This window comes from Sinocyclocheilus anshuiensis, unplaced genomic scaffold (genome assembly GCF_001515605.1).
Source record: "Sinocyclocheilus anshuiensis isolate Anshui unplaced genomic scaffold, SAMN03320099.WGS_v1.1 scaffold889, whole genome shotgun sequence".
Lineage (NCBI taxonomy): Eukaryota > Metazoa > Chordata > Actinopteri > Cypriniformes > Cyprinidae > Sinocyclocheilus > Sinocyclocheilus anshuiensis.
The window spans coordinates 241,669-261,779 of record NW_015554115.1 but is presented as its reverse complement, the minus strand read 5'-3'; the positions used below and the strand labels follow the sequence as shown (position 1 = coordinate 261,779).

At 38.8% G+C, this 20,111-nt stretch overlaps 1 protein-coding gene across 1 annotated transcript in view; it reads right to left on the bottom strand.

Annotated features, from left to right (window-relative positions):
* The window catches only part of slc27a6 (solute carrier family 27 member 6), a 36,466-nt gene extending 16,778 nt beyond the window's left edge, over nt 1-19,688 (bottom strand). The window contains exons 1-5 of the mRNA XM_016462179.1: nt 19,184-19,688; nt 17,467-17,676; nt 14,783-14,941; nt 5,267-5,391; nt 2,902-3,096 (exon numbers count right to left, since the gene is read on the bottom strand). Coding sequence (XP_016317665.1) covers nt 2,902-3,096; nt 5,267-5,391; nt 14,783-14,941; nt 17,467-17,676; nt 19,184-19,655 — 1,161 coding nt within the window. The 5' untranslated portion in view covers nt 19,656-19,688. The remainder of the gene's footprint in view (nt 1-2,901; nt 3,097-5,266; nt 5,392-14,782; nt 14,942-17,466; nt 17,677-19,183) is intronic.
* Nucleotides 19,689-20,111: the final 423 nt, after the last annotated feature.

The following is a 20,111-nucleotide window of genomic DNA, read 5'->3' as shown; positions in this document are numbered from 1 at the left end:
CTCTTTCTCTCTCTCTCTCTCTCTCTATATATATATATATATATATATTATGCACACATTGTATACAGATATTGGCAGATGTACTGTAAACATGTTACAATGGTTGACACTGTAAACAGACTTTGTGGTCACAATTATGAATATGGGACTACTTGATATAAACGTCTTGTATTTCATATGTATAATAAGCAGAGTAATTGCAACATAAAGTGGAGATAAGGTTAGAAAGCATGAAGCTCGCGGTGTCAGTCTGTCAATCGAGTCCGAATCAAGACTCAACCCATAGCGGCGTGTTATAACAACGACGTCTCTGACGGCAGATAAAAGTTAACGATAAATGAATGAGTGATCATTACAAAAGTGCGCTTCAAATACACTGAACACAGAAGCTCAATCGTATGTGATGAGCTAGAACAGGCCTCAGTGTTTTCCCCGCGTCTTACACACACATTTGACTGATTTGGGCGCCTTCCTTTCCTGTTAATGGCAGTTGGCAAACCCACTTAAAGGAGCATAGCACCTCCTGCTGCACGATACCGGCATGACAGCTGACGGAAAATAAGGATCGAGCTGAGGAGAGAGTTACAAAATTGCTTGATCGGCCCCGATCCCGATCTTTGAGATCAGCTCAGGACATCCCTAATAGTTAATAATTAAAGGTGCGTTCTGATTGACAGGGTCCCTATGCAGTGTTCACTGCTCCCTACTCTTTTGAAGTGGACTTCACTGACAATAATCGCTCATTTGGAACGCTCTGGAACGTCATCAAAGAAATGGGGTCACGCAGTTATAACAAATACATACTGTAATTTATTTTACTTTAAATACATATTAAATACATACACAAATATGAATCTAATAAATATAGTCAACATTTATATGTTTAGACTGTTAACAGATTGTAGTGGTCTCAACAGGTAGTAACTCTCATGAAGTAAATAAAGTAAAATAAAAAATGACAGAGCCTCAGCTGTTTCTCACCGGTTTTACTTAGTTTCACTATTACCTATGACTTTTGGCTCAATAAACTCCTAATTACTGCTTGTTAATTAAGGATGTAGAATATGCTCATAATATGCATGCTAATAAGCAACCATTTAATAGTGAGGATTGGTCCCTATACTAAAGTGTTTCCTGTCTTTTTATATAGACAGGGTTCATACACATTTTTACCAATACATTTCCATGAATTTTCCATAACTTTTGAGACAATATTTATGACCATTATTTTACAAGAATACATGTAAAATAAGAAGAATAATCTATGTTCAAATTTATCATAGCATATGTTAACTAAAATTAATGACTATTAATGCTACTTATTTACTTTCTATTTGTTTTAATAATAAGTACAAGCTACGACTGTGCAAGATGTTACTCCACGCAGAGAACATATCACATCACTGAATATTATAATTTAACGAATAACTTAAATTCTTAGTTAAATTATAACGAGTCTGTGGAACAAAGGAAGGCTTAAGGCAAGAAGTAGGACCCGTGTAAATATCGGATCAGCTTTCCAGCGCTGGAGAGAACTCAAGGAGCGGAGGGCCTGCGATCGGACGCCGAGGTTGCTTTGTTTCTTCTCGATAGGTGAGTAACACCATGTCTGCGCCGCAACAGCTAAAGTCTGTCTAGTACACTGGACGCGACAAAGCGACCGTTGAAAATCATTTGAAATTTGTGTCAATACGTCATGAATAGAACGCAGCAGCAGTTATCTGTCGGGGATTTGTCGTGTCGTGCCGTGCCGCGCCGCGCCGCATCCAGTGTAGACCATAGATATATATATATATCTATGGTGTAGACCGCATCACTGATTATAATGAGTTCTATAGTATTTTGTCTCGCCACTCGCATCTGGTGTAGACACGGTGTAACATTGGTTTTGCTTTGTTTCACAGAACTAATCGTTGCCTGGGTTGCGTACGTATGTGTGGGGCGGAGCTATCAAAATAGGGGCGAGACCCTTTTGGGGTAGGGGCATGTTTGTTTTGGTGATTTCAAATGTCAACATTGGCTACCAGACATCGCTTACCCTGCCTTTAAGACTGACTGCACAGATCCAGTATACTGATACACAACGGTTTGCTTTCTCAACAGCTGCTTACATTCACTTAACACAAAACTGACTGTTTGTGAGGATACTCGCCAGGATGGGCATTTTGACATAATTTTGTGTGTATTTGGAGCAGCGCAATAAGCTATAAATAACTCAATCTAGTACGTGCGAGGTGTTTGAGGCGACTTTATGTGAGCGCGCTTTGGATCTCACTGTGAGTGTCTGTGGAGCGCACAACTACCAAATGATTATAAAATGGTTATAAAAGCGAAACCTAGGCGATATATGTGTGATACCACACCAAAAATCAGGACCTGATTAAAAAATATATTCTATTGCACAGAGATTTGTGAAATAAATTAATTTCCATGACTTTTCCAAAGCTTTCTGGGTTTATTATTTTTTCAGAAACTTTTCCAGGCCTGGTAATTGTGGTTTTAAAATTCCATGAGTTTTCCAGGTTTTTCAGGACCATACGAGCCCTGAGCCTTGGAGTCAGGGAGCATCTCTCTGTAAAGGGCAAACAGCACTGGGACTCAATTTAGAGAAATTAACTAAACGAGAACATCTTAAACACACAACACAGACGATATTTCTGCTCTGGTACTCGCGATCATTGACCTTCTGCCTCTGACATCGAAGCAAAGAGATGCAAGCAATGAATTCTGGCGCAATCACATTTGTTTGTTTGCAACTCATGCTTGTCGGATATCTGACATTGAGACGCACCTATATATTCTGGTTCAAATATTTACTAAGATTTGCTGATCTTTTTATTGCCCTTTAAACTTGACAACCTGACCTAACCCACAGCTGCATTGATGTTGAGTTGAACTAACCTTGTAAAAGAAATTGGAGCGTCCGACAGCTCCGATCTTGCCAATGTGGTTCATGAAGCATAGGTTTCCTTCAGTGGAGCCGTAGATCTCACACATGCGGATGTCCCCAAAGCGCCGGTGGAACTCTCTCCATACGTCCTGTCGGAGGCCGTTCCCAACACCCATGAGCACCCTGTGATCCTTCTCATTCTCAGCCTAACACACAAACACACACATGATGAAGCTGCTCACAGTCACACAACAGGAGCCTGCAAACTCTCATGAAGTTTCATATACACTGATGAGGCAAAACATTATGACCAGTCACAGGAGAAGCAAATATCGTGGGTCATCTCCTAACAAAGGCACATAGATCAGATGGTAAGCAAACAATCAGTTCTCGTAATCTACATGTTGGAGGCAGAAGAAATGGGCAGGAATAAAGATCTGAGAGACAAAGGCCAAACTGTTATGGTGACTAAATCAGAGTATCTCTGAATCAGCAAGGCTTGAGGTCAGCAGTGATGAGAATTTACTAACAGTAGTTGTATTTACATGGACCCTAATAATCTGACAGTCCTGACTGATCGGACTAGTATCACAGACAGTATCACAGAATTAAAAAGTCACGTTTTACCGCATCAGTTGGAATGAACAGGCCAAACCCAACTGAAATTTCAGATTGTAAGAAAAACCTTTTCTAATCCGTTCGATAGGACATGTAAACACCTGATTGGATTAAAAACCGAAACTGGAAATTCTGCACAGAACGAACTGCTGTTACTGAATATAGTGTGATAAATGACCGTTGTGTCAATCTAAAATTCTCTTTCCACTCATCGCCTGTGAAGTCTAGGATTTTATTGCTTATATATTTTTGTGAAATGCAAATGTAGCTAGTGGTCCGAGGAGGGACAAACCACAAACTGAGCGTCCAAGGCTCATTGATGCATGAGGGCAGCGAAGGCTATCCCATCTGCTGTGGAACAAGTCACACAAAACTGTAATGATGGTAATGGGAGGACATCTGCTGCATATGGGACTGCGTAGTCGCACACCGTTCAGACTGCCTATGATGACCCCTGTCCACCACCGAGAGCGCCTGTGATGGGCATGCGAGCCACGGGACTGGAAACTAAAGAAGCTCGCCTGGTCCGACGAGTCACATTTTCAATAACACTTTAGTTTTGCTCATGAAGCACCAACAGCATATTAGGCAGGTGGTCATAATGTTTGGGCTCATCTGTGTATAACTTTGGGTTTAAGTCGAGTGTATAATTAACGAAAAAAAAAAAAAGATTTTTAAATGTTCAGAAAAAATGTGATTGGTGTTTGTCCTGCCACAATGCTAGGGTGATCTGGGTGGTTGTTGCATGGTTTCTTATTCCCTCTGGCTGGAGTCTCTACTTCAATGTAAGTCTGATGGGGTTTTTTCATGCAGTGCTGCATTTCTCAGTAAGACGGTGTGTGTGGGTGAACAATACCAGGCAGTCAGACCAGCAGAACCACTCCATTCACAACAGCCTCGTGTCTGTGTGTGCTGTCAGTTAAAGCTCATCACCAGACTGACAAACACAACATTTCCTGCACTCACTCGAAACATGTCCCCTTTTGAAAACAGTGTATGTGCAGAGAATCGTATGTGGGTGTTCCTGCTGCAGAATGTGTTTTATGTGCTTGCCGCTGTAAGGGTTTGTGAGTTTGCTCAGTTTGTGCACTGCTGTGTCTGTCGTGAGCACATTGATGAATTCAGTGTGACTGTCCGGGCCACATTAGGGGATGGGCACAAAGACATCTTTGATAGACTGTGGGACATGCTGATGTCCTGATGCACATGAACCGTGAATGTGAGACATTAACAAAAGAGTTGTCTGTCAGTTAGCCATGAAAACACGGCACAACCCCACACAAACCAAAAAGTTCATTTTCATACTGTATATTCACAGAGGACATGGAATTTGTCTGCGTGACCAGAAACACACTCTGCAGTGAGCTTCAGCGCACAGATTCTTCTGGAGTCCTGGATCGTTTGGTAATGAGGCATGATGCATAATGAAGACATTATTGTGGAGTTAACAGGACCATGGCTGCTCGAATTATTTATAACTTCAAAAATTATAGGGTACATTCATACGAGTCATGCTCAGAAAACAACGCCATCTTAAAGAAATAGTCCACCCAAAAAAGAGCATTCTTTCAGGATTTACTCATCTGCATGTCATTTCAGACCTGTATGACTTTCTGCTTTCTGTGAAACAAATTAACTATTGAAAAGTGTACTACTTTTGCTGAAATGATCTGGCAAAAATGGCACTGTTTCCTGAGAATGACCCAGATATATTCCCATACAGAATCACTGATTTGAGGAGAGCAGGCAGTACCGTACCGTAGGCTGATTGCACAGATATCGGCACAGCTCTCCAATATACTGAAATATGGTGACGTTGTGTTTCCTGCAGTCATGCCAAAACTGAGAGGCTGAAAACTTCTTCTTCAAGACACAGGTGGCACCTAAATGACAATAGCACAGAGACAGACATGAAACTAACCATGCTACGCAGATGAGTTCAAACATTCAGTCTGATAGAGCTAATAAGGCTGCTTTTGGCAATATACAGGCATGCTCCATTGCTATTAGAGTTTATTCACAAGATAATTCTGTTTGGTTTTGGTGAAAGGGCAACAAATAAAATCATGTTTGTTGACGGGGAAAGAGTTCAGCAGCATTAGACAGCTCTTGTACTGAAAGCATCATCTGTACTGAAAGACTGGATTAATTTGGATTAATCAGTGAATTAATTTGGCCTTTAAGGAATGGCCAAACAAAGCTTTGTCATTTTTCCAAAGACTTTGAAATGAAAGCTTTTCCATGATCATCTAAGGTAAAATCTAACCAATCAGAGTACACTGACTTTAAAAATCGACCTATTAAGCAATAAGGCATGTACACTTGAAGCAGACTGATCAATGGTCTCTAGCACAGGGTTTAGTGTTTGGCTGGTTGCTCAATCATAATAAAAGTGATCATAAAATCACGAGGAAAGTGCTCTATATGGCACAGATCTTTAAATCCAGCAAACACTTTCATAACATTTGCTGTCTATACTTTGCAACAAAAACACAGACTCTAAGGCTCAAAAAACAGCTGTATTAATAGATTGTAACAGTGCCGTAAGTATTTTTCCCATGAGGATTTAAACAAAGTCTTCGTTAAAGCACTATAAGCCATGAACCAAGCCAAGCAGCTGAGGAGAATCATAACATTACAAACTTTTATATGAAGCAAAGAAGTACATGAAAATCTGACAAAAGGACAAATGTACAAGACTGTGTACCTAAGGGCTTTGGGGAGGGAAAGAACTACAATCCCATGAAGCACTGCGAATGACATAATCCAATCATTTTTAAATCCAATTAAAAATGATGGAACTGTTCTTTTAAAGTTGTTAATTGTGTCTACAGAAACAGTAGAATTGAGTTTTATTGCAAATTATGCACATGTACAAATATTTGATTATTTTGATAATGTAAGGAGACTATACGCGAGGGTTCATGAGAGTAGGCGGAGCTATGGGTCGTAGTTTGTTTTTTAACCAGGGATTCTGCTATTAAACACGATTATTTAATACGCTGAAATAAGGCGAACTGATGGCTTCAACAAAACCATATAGCAGGGGTGTCCAAACCTGTTCCTGAAAGGCCACTGTGCTGCAGAGTTTAGCTCCAGCCCTAACGAAACACACCTGAACCAGCTAATCAAGCTCTTCAGGATTACTAGAAACTTGCAGACAAGTGTGTTTGAGCTGGTTGAGCTGAACCTCCAGGAGCAGGACTGGACACCGCTGGCATATATCATTGAATCAGAGCTCACAACAGCTCTGTCGTTAAAGGTTTATAAGTTATCGATAAAAATCAATTTCCCTATGAAGAAACGAATGGGGTTTTACTTCCAGAACCCGACTGCTGCGCTCTATTGCCTTGACTCGGTGTTTCAGTCTAACAGCTGTAATTATATACTAATTGCATTGCATACTATAATTATAATTATTTTGCTGAGAAAGAGTCTATTTAAAATGTAAATAAATGCAAAATGGAGTAATAAATCTTAAAGGAATACTTCAATCCATAATATAATAATAGTTGCGTTGTGTCTTTTGGTAAATAGTAGTAAGAAGGAGGTTGTTGTTTTAAGGAATTTTACTCCCAGTCTGTGTACTGGGAGTATGGCGGCTCCAAGCGCGGGGAGTTTAGATTTTCTAACGAGGCGCCATGGAATAAAAGTGGATACTACTGCGAGTGTAGAACAGTGCGCTTTAGCAGTAGGTGTAGTAGTTGGTAATAAAAATGTTCTATCGGCGTCACGGATGAATAATGCTGTAATTTTGTTTGTTAGGATGGTTGAGTTAGCGAACTTGCTAACAGAGAGTGGTATTGAGATTGATGGCATTTTTATTTCAGTGCTCCCTCTTTCTACCCCTTCAAAGAAGGTAACGTTATCTAACGTACCGCCGTTTATCAAGAATGAGACTTTAGCCGGAATCCTTTCTAGGTATGGAAAATTGATTTCTCCCTTAAAGATGATTCTGATTGGAAGTAAGTCCCCTCAGTTAAAACATGTAATGTCTTTCAGGCGTTTTACATACATGGTTCTGAAGGATAATGTTGATGAACTTGATCTGACTCTTAATTTCCGTCATAATGATGTTAATTATGTCATTTATGCCACGACAAATGTAATTAAATGTTTTGGTTGCGGAGAAAATGGTCATCTTGTCCGTGCGTGTCCAAAGAAAGGAAATGATAGGAATGGATTGATTGTTGTCACTGAAAATGTGCAGAACGATGTTGCAGCAGTTGCTGCTGAGATGCCGGGTCAAAGCACGGCACTTGTTGTTCCGGAAAACCCGGTGGAAAGTTTGGAAGAAACTGAAAAAGATGAAATTGCTGCAATTGAGAATGAAGAGGTTAGAATATCCCCTGGAGTAGAACAGGTAGTGGAAGAATTAGGTGAGTCAGATGATAGTAATGGTGAAAAAGAGAAAATGGTAATAGAGGAAGAAGTTGAGGTCCCAGTGTTGAATGATGATGGATGTTTTTTTTAAACTCCACAAAAAAGGAAGTTCGTAGAATGTCAAAAACAAGTTAAAAGAAAAGACGGTTTTGGTTTAAGTCAGACGGACACGGATAGTGAAAGCGACATTTCAGAGTGCGGTTTCAGTGCTAGTCTGCCTCTGGGTGGTTTTTCCAGTCGAATTTACACTGTTGATGACATTAAGTCTTTTTTGATAACAACGAAGAATTTGAGAAAGGTGAAAATAGAAGAGTACTTTCCAGATATAATGCAGTTCATTGACAAAGTAAAGACTTTCAGAAGTGAAAATTGTTTTACTGATCAGGAGGTGTACCGTCTGAAGAAAATTCTTATGAAGTTAAAGTCAGAGGGATTTAAAAAAAACTGCTAAAATGGGTAGTTTGGTACATCTTCTTTCTTTTTTTTTTGTCTTTTCTGTTTTTCTCCTTTATTTTCTATGGGGGAAATAAGCTTCGCTTCTTTAAATATAAATGGAGCAAGAGACATTAGGAAGAGAGTTCAAGCATTTGAATTGATGAAATATAAGAATATTGATGTGTTGTTTCTGCAAGAAACACATAGTGATATAGAAAATACTGCAGATTGGATTAGAGAATTTAATGGTTTGGCAATTTTAAGTCATTATACCTCGCTAAGTGGTGGTGTTGCCATGTTATTTTCAGGAAATTTTATTCCACATTCTTATAATGTTGAAGAAGTTATTAAAGGAAGATTGTTGAAGATCAATTCTTTTTTTGAAAACAGCTCTTTTGTATTTGTTTGTGTTTATGCCCCAACTAATGCTTTAGATAGAATGATTTTTTTTAAATACTTTGGATAAAGTTTTGAGTGATTGTAACAGTGATGATTTTTTAATATTAGTTATTAATATTTTAATTGCACCGAAAGTGGTATAGATAGGAATCATGTTGAACCTCATATGCAATCAAGGAAGAGGCTATTTCAACTTATAAAATCGAATAGCATTATTGATGTTTGGAGGAATTTTCATGGCACACAGAGACAAAATACTTGGGCTCATGCTCATAATAATCAGATATCTTTGGCAAGGATGGTAGATTTTATGTTTTTAAACATCAGTTAAGCATGCACAAAAAGTGCATACTGGCATTTCAATAATAGTTTGTTGTGTGATTGTATGAAAGTTTTTAGAGAATTTTGGATGAATGTTAAGACTATGAAATCCACTTTTTTGTCATTGCAACAGTGGTGGGATTTTGTAAAGGTGCAAATTAAACAATTAAGTCAACAATACACTCAAAATGCCACAAAGGGAATTAAAGAGTCAATGAGTGTCTTGGAAGAAGAGTTAATGAAATTATAAGATGTTCCAATATGTACAAAAGACAGCAATATTATGGAAAATGTTAAAAAGAAAAAGAATTTATTAGCTGAGTTGCTGGGTTTGACTATACAAGGTACTATAATTAGATCTCGGTATCAAAGTGTCGAGTTAATGGATGCTCCTTCAAAAAAAAATTTTAATCTGGAGAACAATAACGGTCAGAAAAAACGTATTCATGCTTTGCGGTCTGAAAACGGGGTTTTATTGACTAATCCTGTAGATATCAGGAAAAGAGCTGTACAGTTCTATAAGGATTTACAGTATATAAAAGTGAAATTTTAGAAGTAAAAGATGATCATCTTGTTTTTTTTTTAATTACCACAGATAGCTGAAGATGTTAATAATGAAATTAGTAAAACTTTAAGTTTAGAAGAAATTGAAGATGCATTAAAGAAGATGGAAAATGGTAAAACACCCGGAATAGATGGTATAACGGTTGAATTTTATAAAGCCTTTTGGTCAGAGGTAGGCCCAGAATTAGTAGCAGTTTTCAACGAGAGTCTGAAAAATGAACTTTTGCCACGTAGCTGCCGCAGGGCAGTTATAACGTTGTTACCAAAAAAAGAAGATCTTAATGAGATTGGCAACTAGAGGCCTGTAAGCCTGTTGTGCAACGATTAGAAATTGCTTTCTAAAACCCTTGTAATTAGATTGGGTAAGGCTATGGAACATGTGATTCATCCTGAACAATCTTATTGTGTGCCAGGTAGGAGAATTTCAGATAATATTTCTTTTATTAGAGACATTTTAGATGGTGGTAAATTTTTTGATTTAGACTTTGGGCCAATATCGATTGACCAAGAGAAGGCTTTTGATAGAGTCGAGCATTTGTATTTATGGAGTGTTATGAAAGCCTTTGGTTTTGATTCTGGTTTTATTTCAATGATAAAAACCTTATATAGCGAAGTTGAGAATGGTGACTTATGCTCTCCTTTTAGAGTGTACAAGTGTGTCAGACAAGGTTGTGCATTGTCAGGAGGAATGTTATATTCCTTAGCATTAGAACCCTTGTTAAATAAAATAAGATCTGATGTGTGTGGATTACCGTATTGGCCCGACCTTGAATATAAGACGACCGCGTTTTTTCAGATGTATTTCCAAGAAAAAAACATCGTCTTATATTCGGGTCAATACGGTACATATACCCAACTGTGGTCACAATTTTAAGTTATCAGCCTATGCTGATGATGTGATCGTTTTGATCAGTGGAACCAGTGATGTCAATGTATTGCTAAATATTTTGGAAGCTTTTAAAGTTCTTTCTTCTGCCAAGGTGAACTGGAAAAAGAGTGAAGCCATTTTAGTTGGAAAATGGTCAAAAGGGGAACCAAGGCTTCCTGATGGTCTGAAGTGGGCAAGGGATGGTTTTAAATATTTAGCAAAAATCCAGTCAACCTTAATGGACTTCTTCTGGGATAAGTTGCACTGGGTACAGAAAAGTGTGTTGTACCGGTCAAAAGAAGAAGGAGGACTTGGACTAATACATTTGCAGAGCAGAACGGCTGCTTTTCGCCTTCAGTATATACAAAGACTTTTATTATTTCCTATGGGGTCAAGTTGGGTGGGTGCTGCCTGTGCAATTCTCCGGAAAATTGAAGGTTTAGGATTGGACAAAGCTTTGTTTTGGCTGGATCCACAAAGACTAAAACTCTGTGAATCTCCAGTGTTTTTTTTTATCGCAAACTAGTCTGGTCTCTGTTCAGGATTAATAGAGGAAACAATGTGTTTTCTCTTTTCTGGTTACTGCAAGAACCTTTAGTCTGCGGTTCGCGACTGGATCTGTCACACGAAACATCATTTGCTATACCGGAAAGAACTTTGCGGATTGCCGAGGTCAGGGTTCCCACTCTTTCATGAACACCAGATTCAAGGACTTTCAAGGACTTTTTAAAGCACCATTTATTTTATATCAAGCACTTATCAAATTCACCCCCCAGCCTATGTAGCATCATGAAAGCCCTCTTACAGTACTTAACAGTTCACTTACACTTAACATTTACATTAAACATTTCAGAGTAATAATGTTTTGAATGCGTAGGTTTCATAAATTTCAAAGGAATTTAATGAAATCCATTGAAGTCAGTACTGGTAATATACAAATACAATTTCTAAAATATTGATAAAATATGCATCAAACTGGTTTTGGCTGTAGTTCTTGTACAATATTTAATTTGGAAAGAATTTCTCAATTTTTAAATTAATAAAAAGTGGTTAAATGTTGTAATAACATGGTAAAACCTGTTAACATTACAAATTTGCACATTCACTCAAAAGAGAGTGAATGAACTAATAAATTAACTCAAGTCAAAATCATTTTGTAAATAACTTTTTATTGTAAATCCCATTTTTTCATCTTTGACCTAGAGGAATGCAGCTTCTCAAAACGTCAGTATTTTTTGAATATATTTCATATCATGGGGATTTAATCATTTTTGACTTCTCAGTCTGAGTTAAATCTCTTTCTTGGCTCATTTCATCCGTAAAAGAAAACCTGCCTAATAATTATGCACACTTTAATAAGGAGTTTTTCATTTCCAGCCTTCATGGACAATTATATATCACTTCTAAATTATTAAATACAAAAATAATAGTAGTAGTATTAAGATTGATGTGGTTTGGAATTGGTAAAATGTGCTTGGAAAAAAATATAATCAGAATATCAACGTGCCTAATAATTATGCACACACTGTAAGATGTGCTCCCTTTACACAGAGTGCGCATGATCGTGAAATCGAAAGTTAAAGTGAACAGCGAGAGCTAATTCAAATGTGATTTTAATACCCTGCATAATACAAAAATAATAGTATGCGATAGTAACTGATGTGCAAAAATTATGGGGATAAAGCAAAAAAAATCTTTTGACTGAACATTTTTCCTCGGCCAAACCCCGTTCCACAGTCATACCAGTCACACACCCAGTTTAAGAGCAGTGTTTTTCCACCTTCTGATCAATAATCAAAAATTCTGATCAAAAATTAGCCTTGATATTTGACTCCTTAAAGTGATTTACAGGGGCGGGGTTTTTTTACCTTTGCAATGGCATCATTTTCATCCGTCAAATTCAAAAATGTATGTTTATAAGCTTTTTCAAATTTCTATTTAAAAAAATAGAATAAGAAGTAGAATAAGACAAATAAGTTACCAATCATATGAAATTAGCATTAATAAAAAATATATAATTTGTACTACAGAGGGTGCACAGAAGAACACAAAAGTGGCTTATGTGGAGATTAATGTTTTAAACATAAAATTTTGAATACAGAAATATTAAATGATTTAAATAACTGCAATTATACCTCAAAATTAAACTGAAACCGCCAGCAGGTGGTGGCAAATCACCGATTTTTTATCACTGAATCATTCATTCAATTGATTCGTTTGAACGGCTGATTCATTCAGGAATGAAACAAGTCTTTATGAATGGGTAATCATGAATCACTGACTCAAATTCAAAAACGCACTTTCATTCATGAATGAAACTCGGCTGCTTTTAGAGATGCGCAGCGCTGAGCCGGCTACATGTTTCTTTTCCCCTCATTTTTTCCAATTGACAGAAATCCGTCGCAGCGACGGAAAACTTGAATCTCTGTATATACAATATTAGAATGTTTGCGGGAGAGGGCGGTAATGGTCAGAAATTCAGCGGGAGCGGGCTTAAGAAAACTGTCCCCAAGGCTCTAGGCTGCGCATCAACACACACAAGTTTTTTTTTCGCGTTACCCCATCTCCACCCCCAATCATTAGTGCCGCTTGTTCGGTCTTTGACAGAACATATAGGACAATTTTTGAAATAAATGTAATGTATTACAAAATGTAATGTATTACAAAATGTATTTCTAATTTAATTCAAGCACTTTCAAGGACCTATGTTTGTTTTCAAGTACTTTCCAGGCCTTGAATTCATGTCTGAAATTCAAGTACTTTCAAGAAGCGTGGGAACCCTGCGAGATGACAACAGTCGTCCAACTGTATCAAATAGCAGGACCTGATTTCAGAAATGTGACTGCAACTGCTGAACATTTGAGATCTTGTAGAGTTGTGCAAAAGGCTCTTGATATTTGGAGCTCGGCTCTTACTGGAGAGGAAAAAGAACTGTTGGATCGCTATTCAAAGGGGACTATTAATTTTAATTGTAAAGACCCTTTCCCGAATTTAAGTGTATGTCCAAGTATGGGAGAATGCAATGGTATGCTGTTAGACTGCAAAGATTTAATAATTGTGGGTTCAGAAATTGCATCTGGCAAATGTTTATATAAAAATTGTGTAAAAGCTTTTAATAAAACTTTTTTGACTAATAAGTCTGACACACCTTGGAGAGATGTACTTCAGCTTAATGTAGATGAAAACCCAGAATGGAGAGCTTTATTTAAGTCACCTTTGGTTAAGAAAACTGGGGATTTGCAATGGAGAATACTGCATGGCGCCATTGCTGTAAATGTTTTTATTTCTTTGTTTAATTCCGATGGTACTGATTGTTGCCCTTTTTGTTTACAAAGAGAAACTCTTTTTCATGCATTTATGTATTGTGAAAGGTTGAAACCCATTTTTGATATGCTGGAGATGCTTTTTGAATCTTTCAATGTCATGTTTTCAATGGAATTGTTCATTTGTGGTTTTAAGTATGTTAGAAGTAGGCGTCAGAAGTCTCAGCTGATGAATTTCTTGTTGGGGCAAGCAAAGATGGCAATTTATGTCACTAGAAAAGAGAAAATTGACATGAATATTAACAAAAGTCTAGTAGCTGTTTTCTTTAAACTTGTAAAATCCAGGATTTTAATTGATTTCTATTATCATAAGTTAATGCATGATCTTTTAATGTTTGAAACGATCTGGTGTTTAAATGGGGTTCTTAAAGTTGTGGAAGAAGAGCTGTTTTTCCTTTCTGTTAAGGTAATTTAGGCTTGTGCACGATGGATGGCTGTTTTTTGGGGGGGGGGTTTGTATGTACGTTATATTGTAATAAAATGGAATTTGAAATCTCTCTCTCACTCTCAATTCAATTCAAATGAGCTTTATTGGCATGACTGTGGAACAGCATAATGTTGCAATAAACAGTGTTATACAGGCATAATATATATTATATATACTCTCTCTCTCTCTCATGTTGTTCCAAACCTGCATGACTTTCTTTCTTCTATTGAACTCAAAAGAAGATAGAGGAATAGATGAACGCTGGTGTGCAAACAACATTGGACTCCACTGACTGTCATTTTATAGTGAAAAAAACAAGTGAAATGCATACAGTTTTGGAACAACATGAGAGAGAGAGTAAATGATGACAGAATGTTCATTTTTGGGTGACCCTTGAGAGCAAGTCATAAATATTCTTTCAGCCAATCTGAGTGTATATCTGGATTAGATGAACTGCTTTGTCATTAACATCAGCATTACACACCATCACATCAGTTACATCTGCAGTAATCACCTATAGGCGGTTCATTAAAAGGTTTGATTAAGAGAATTACCCAATTCAATGGTCCCTCCGATGCCCACGAGCGAGGCAGCGCTATGATACAGGGGAAGTGGCGTGTAGATGACATCACTTCCTGTGGCACCGTACACCCAAAACCCTCCTGCTGCCTTCAGGGCCTGCAAATGAGTGATGACTGCAGCTTTGGGCAGCCCTGCAACAGTGACACACCATTACAATACAGAAGAAGCCACATAATCAGCTTCGTCCATTTGAGAACATTTCTCTCCTCTTCTCCTCTACGCAAGTACAGTGCGTGACAGAGATACTGAAAGTATGATCCATATTGTAAGAGCTCTCAGATGTTCTTACCTGGGTTTATGCATCAACATGCCCAGTAACAAAAACATTAAAGCTATCGCATTCATTCTATGTTCAGTTACACCAAATATGCACATAATGATGAATGTAAATACAGTGGTGTGAAAAAGTGTTGGTCCCCTTCCTGATTTCTCCAACCAGTTATTAGGTTTAGGGGGCAAACACTTCTTCACACAGGGCCATGTAGTTTTGGATTTTGTTTTCCCTTAATAATAAAAACCTTCATTTAAAAACTGCATGTTGTGTTCACTTGTGTTATCTTTGACTAATATTTAAATTTGTTTGATGACCTGAAACATTAAAGTGACAAACATGCAAAAAAATAAGAAATCAGGAAGGGGGCCAACATTTTTTCACACCACTGTACATCAGAGAGGACTGTAGAGATATCCCTGTGTGAATAAAAAAGCACCTAACTGACACAATGTGCTGTGAGTTTCAGTGTGGCTGAATGTTTTGTGGTCTGATGAAACTACATGTAACTTTTGGACAATAAACAAGTTTATGACACAAACAAGATCACTGAAACAACACCAAATCCATGATGAATCATGAGCCGGTGTCCCCTGTCTAACAACGAGACAGCTCACACTGGCTAAACCGAACTGCATCTATCAGACTGAACCGTGCTGCTGTCCGATAGCAATCAGATGAGCCATGCACAGACAATAACCTTCTTTTGCACAGAGGAAACTGGCATTATCTGAGGAAAAGTGCAGCATGGGAAATCACTCAACACAACAGAAATGAAAGTTTATATCTGACAAGCAGCTCTATTATGTTAGACTCTACCTCATGATCAGCGTGTGAGGCTTTCACACTTACATTCTGTCACAACATTACAACAGCATACACACACATCCACATTAAAACTTTTTTATGGATTGCATGATTACATGTTATTCACACAATTAAATTATTCATCATTTATAGATTCATTTATTGATTCTTGCTTTTTCTTTTTTAACTGTTCCTTTCTAAACAATCCTACCTAAACATTGGGCCACGCAGCATTTGACCGCTGGATTTACAGAAATCATTGCACTTTTACACGGCAAAAACATGCAGAAGATTACACATCAAATCTATACAAGCATTTGCTGTTTTCTCAAAACTGCACATCTAATCGACTCCTGATGAAAACACTTTAATAATTATTTGATTTCACTCAGGGAGTGATTTAACCATGTATTATATGCCTTTGGGAGACTTTTGTCTTTCAAACACATTAAAATGCACAAATGCACATAATGTACAGTGCAAGTCACATCACTGTGGAAAACGCCTTTCATCGTTTCACTCAATCACACAGAGATAATTAAGCAAATTACTAAACAAGGCCAATGTAGGAAATACTAGCTACATCTTCATCATATCGAGTGTCCATCAGCAATTAATGATTCATGCAAGTCAAACTTACTTCAAACCTACAAGAAGACTAGACTTTGGGCATTTAATGTGATTGCTGTTTTCATATTTATTAATGTTTGTTCATATAATGCAAGAATCCGATTCGCCACCATTTTTTGTCACCGGAAACCCTTCGACCTAAAATATTTACCTGACATATCCCCTGAGATTTTCAGTTAATATTTCAATATTTTAACAACACATTTGCGTGTTCACAGTTCTCTGATGGCCACACTGACATGCAGGTAAACAGCGTGTTTGTATTTCTACTGTTCACGTTTCAGGGGTTTTACCTGCAGTTCTTTCACAAACACCAGTTTAGGAAACCCTGATTTAATGTAATGCTTATTACAATAAGTCCAGGTTTTGCAGACAGAGATTAGATTAAGCCAGGACTAGGATTTAGCTCAATTAGAAAAAGCACATTTTGCATCTCGGGGCAAAACAATGGCAGTGAGATTTTTTAAGATGTGTCAGTGCAAGTTTCTTTCAGGTAAAACGGCTCAGACATGCATTTTAGTCTGGGACTAGGTTTAAGTCTTGTCTGTGAAACCGGGTGTAAAAAAGATAAAGAAAATAATATATTTTCTTTCTTTTTTATATCAATACGGTACACAGTAATCCCATTGAAATGTATGTGATAAATGAGTAATCTAAAACTGATTCCGTTACTAACTACACTGCCTACAACAAAGCACTGGCTGTAATGAGCATTTATTGTTTGTGCAGGACTGCTTCTGACATTCAAGCTCTACAAACTGTTGGAGCTATTAAGCTGTTTGAGGTGCTCAGGTAATGATAATATTTAAAATGCGAATGCAGGCTTGTGTTTAGCAGTGCTGTGTAACAGTGCATCAGGGGCCCTCCAGCACTGATCAAACTCTGCAGCGGCTCCTCCAGGTCTGTGGGTTCCCCTGACACACTGAGAGGAACAGAGACTGCACATACCGGTCGTCCCTGAGGTGAAGATGTAGAGCGTGGGGCTTCGGAGGCAGCGGACGGAGCGGCGCTCAGCTGCGACGGGCTCCTGCGAAGCCTCCTCCATCTGATCCAGCAGGCTGTGCACGCCGGGACGAGGGCTCTCCTGAGTCATACACCACACTGTGATCCCGTCCTCCTGGAGACTGGGAAGAATGTCCTCTAACGTCTCCAGAAGATCTGCAACAACAGCACTATTACAGATGATAAACACCTACCTATTTAGAGTTAATGCTTTACCTTTGTTTACTTACTTTATACCTTTAAATAGTATACTCAAAAAGAAGCAACGTTCAGGTCCATGTGTTATTTCATGTGCCAGAAAACATTATAACTGATACAACCATATAAAAAAATGTGCTTTTCAACTTGTTTCTGTGGATACAACAGATTGAATTTGATGCGGAAGTGAGATTTACAACCTTCAAACCTGTTTTACTTTTGTCTACTAAAAGCTTCCTGAAAGATGTTTCGGCAACTTCTGACTTTGACCTGCTTCAATCAGCACCTGCATACAGGTAAGCAGTGTAATGTGCTCCATATACTGTAGATAACTGCTTTATGGGAGCGATGACGGCTCTTCTTTCAGCTTCAAACTGAGACTGGGAGATTATCATTGCTGGTATTCTTAAATCTGTGGTTTTGTTCATGCGTTCATGTCTGACAGGGCTCCAGACCATTCGTTTGAGCTGCGCAGCGTGGACTCTTCATCAGCTCAGAACAGGTTTACTCGGGAACCAGAGAGAAATTCAACACTTTTCAGTGACGTTCAAGTATTTTGCGCAACTATTTCCAGCACTTTAAAGCTCTAAATGATAAATGTTATTTTTAATGGGATGACCAAAATATACTTTGTGGTAAACAAACACTTATTAAAATAAAATTACATATTACAAAACCAGTAGATGGCAGCAGAGGAGCACTTATTGGCTTATTAGTCATTCATTTCTACTTTTTGCTTTATATTTTGAAATTATAAAATCGTAAAATCAAATCATCAAGAAATCAAAAATGTTGCACTTTTTTGTGTATGAAGTAAGAAGTAGTAAGTAAGTGTTTTTCTTTTTTTAAATCTGCAACAGAATCACACATAGAGGCCCGGTTTCACAGACGGGCCTTAGCTTAATCCAGGACTAGGCCATAGTTCAATTAGGATTTTAAAGTCATTTTATAAACATGCCTCAGAAAAAAGCATTACTGGTGTGCATCTTGAGACAAAACAAGGGCACTGACATATTTCAAGATCAATCAGCGCACGCTTCTTTCAGTTGAAACAGCTCAGACTTACAGTTTAGACGGGACTAGGCTTAAGCCGGGTGTTTCTTTTATAATCACTGAAGTCATCAGTCAGCTCCGTATAACACCATAGAAGAATAACGGTACATTTAATAAGAGTAGAATAGGTAAATTTTCCATTTAAAATTAGATTTTGTTAATAAAAGTAAGTTTTATGTGCTTCCCAACTCAAGCGCAGTGCTTTACTGTCAACCCTGTATTACCCAACGAAATAAAGGTGTAATATTATTAGTAACTGCACTTATTAAAGCAAAACAATAGTAATTTGCAGAACTTGTGGCGCTGGTGCCGCTGCTCTCAAATGTTGTTTACCAATTACATGAAGTAGCACATCCAGTTAAACACAGGCTGTGCATGCCTTTACGCAGGCGTCTACAGATGCACCGGTTACCTGCTCCGACCACCAGCAGCTCGGCCCCGCAGCAGCGGAAGCAGTGCAGCAGGGATCTGGACCTGATGTTGGTGTTGAGGAACGCCACCGCGCAGCCCAGCTTGCAGAAGCCGAACCACACCGAGAGGAAGTCGGGTTCGTTGCTCATGAGCAGCGCCACCGTGTCTCCTTCTTTCACCGCGTCTCCAAAGACGCGCGCGACTCTGTTGCTGCGCTCCTCGAGCTCTCCGTAGGTGTACGTCACTCCTTCATAAATCAGGAAGGCTTTCTCGGGAATCCGCTGGGCTTGCTGAACAAACCTGTCCACGACCGTCACGACCCGCGAGGTTCTTCTGTAGATCTCCAGCCGCGCACCGTATCGGATGACTCTCATTAAAAACAGCGCGTCTTTCCAGAAGTGCGGGAACCACAGGCGCTGCGCGAGGTGCGCGGAGAGGATCCCCGTCAGCAGCGCCGCGACCCACGACAGCATCTCTGGCTCTGGCTCTGGCTCTGGGCTGTTACAGCGCTGTCATCCTCATTTATGCAGCCTTCCGTGCGTCACGTGACTGTTGATGTACAAGCGCCCTCGTCGGTGGGCGTGTCGCCACGCGCTCGGCCCTGTTTATCCAGTTTATTGTCTGTGATAGGAGTTACCATAGTAACAGGGCGTGGCGCATAGACTGGTAGCACCACGCCCATAAGAGAGCGAGCGCTCGGATGTTTGTGGAATGCGCGCGTTCAGTTCAGACAGAGCACGAGCTGCTTCTGCTATCTGAGGGCGTGCATGCATCTCATAAACAGCACGCGAAGCCGACTGCATTAGTATAGCACAACCTTTGGGTTACGAGTCCGACTCTCTAACCATTAGGCCACGACTTCCCCAATAGTATAGTGCTTTTTGCAGCTGTGGGTCTTCACATTTGATCATTTTCAATAGAGGTAAGTT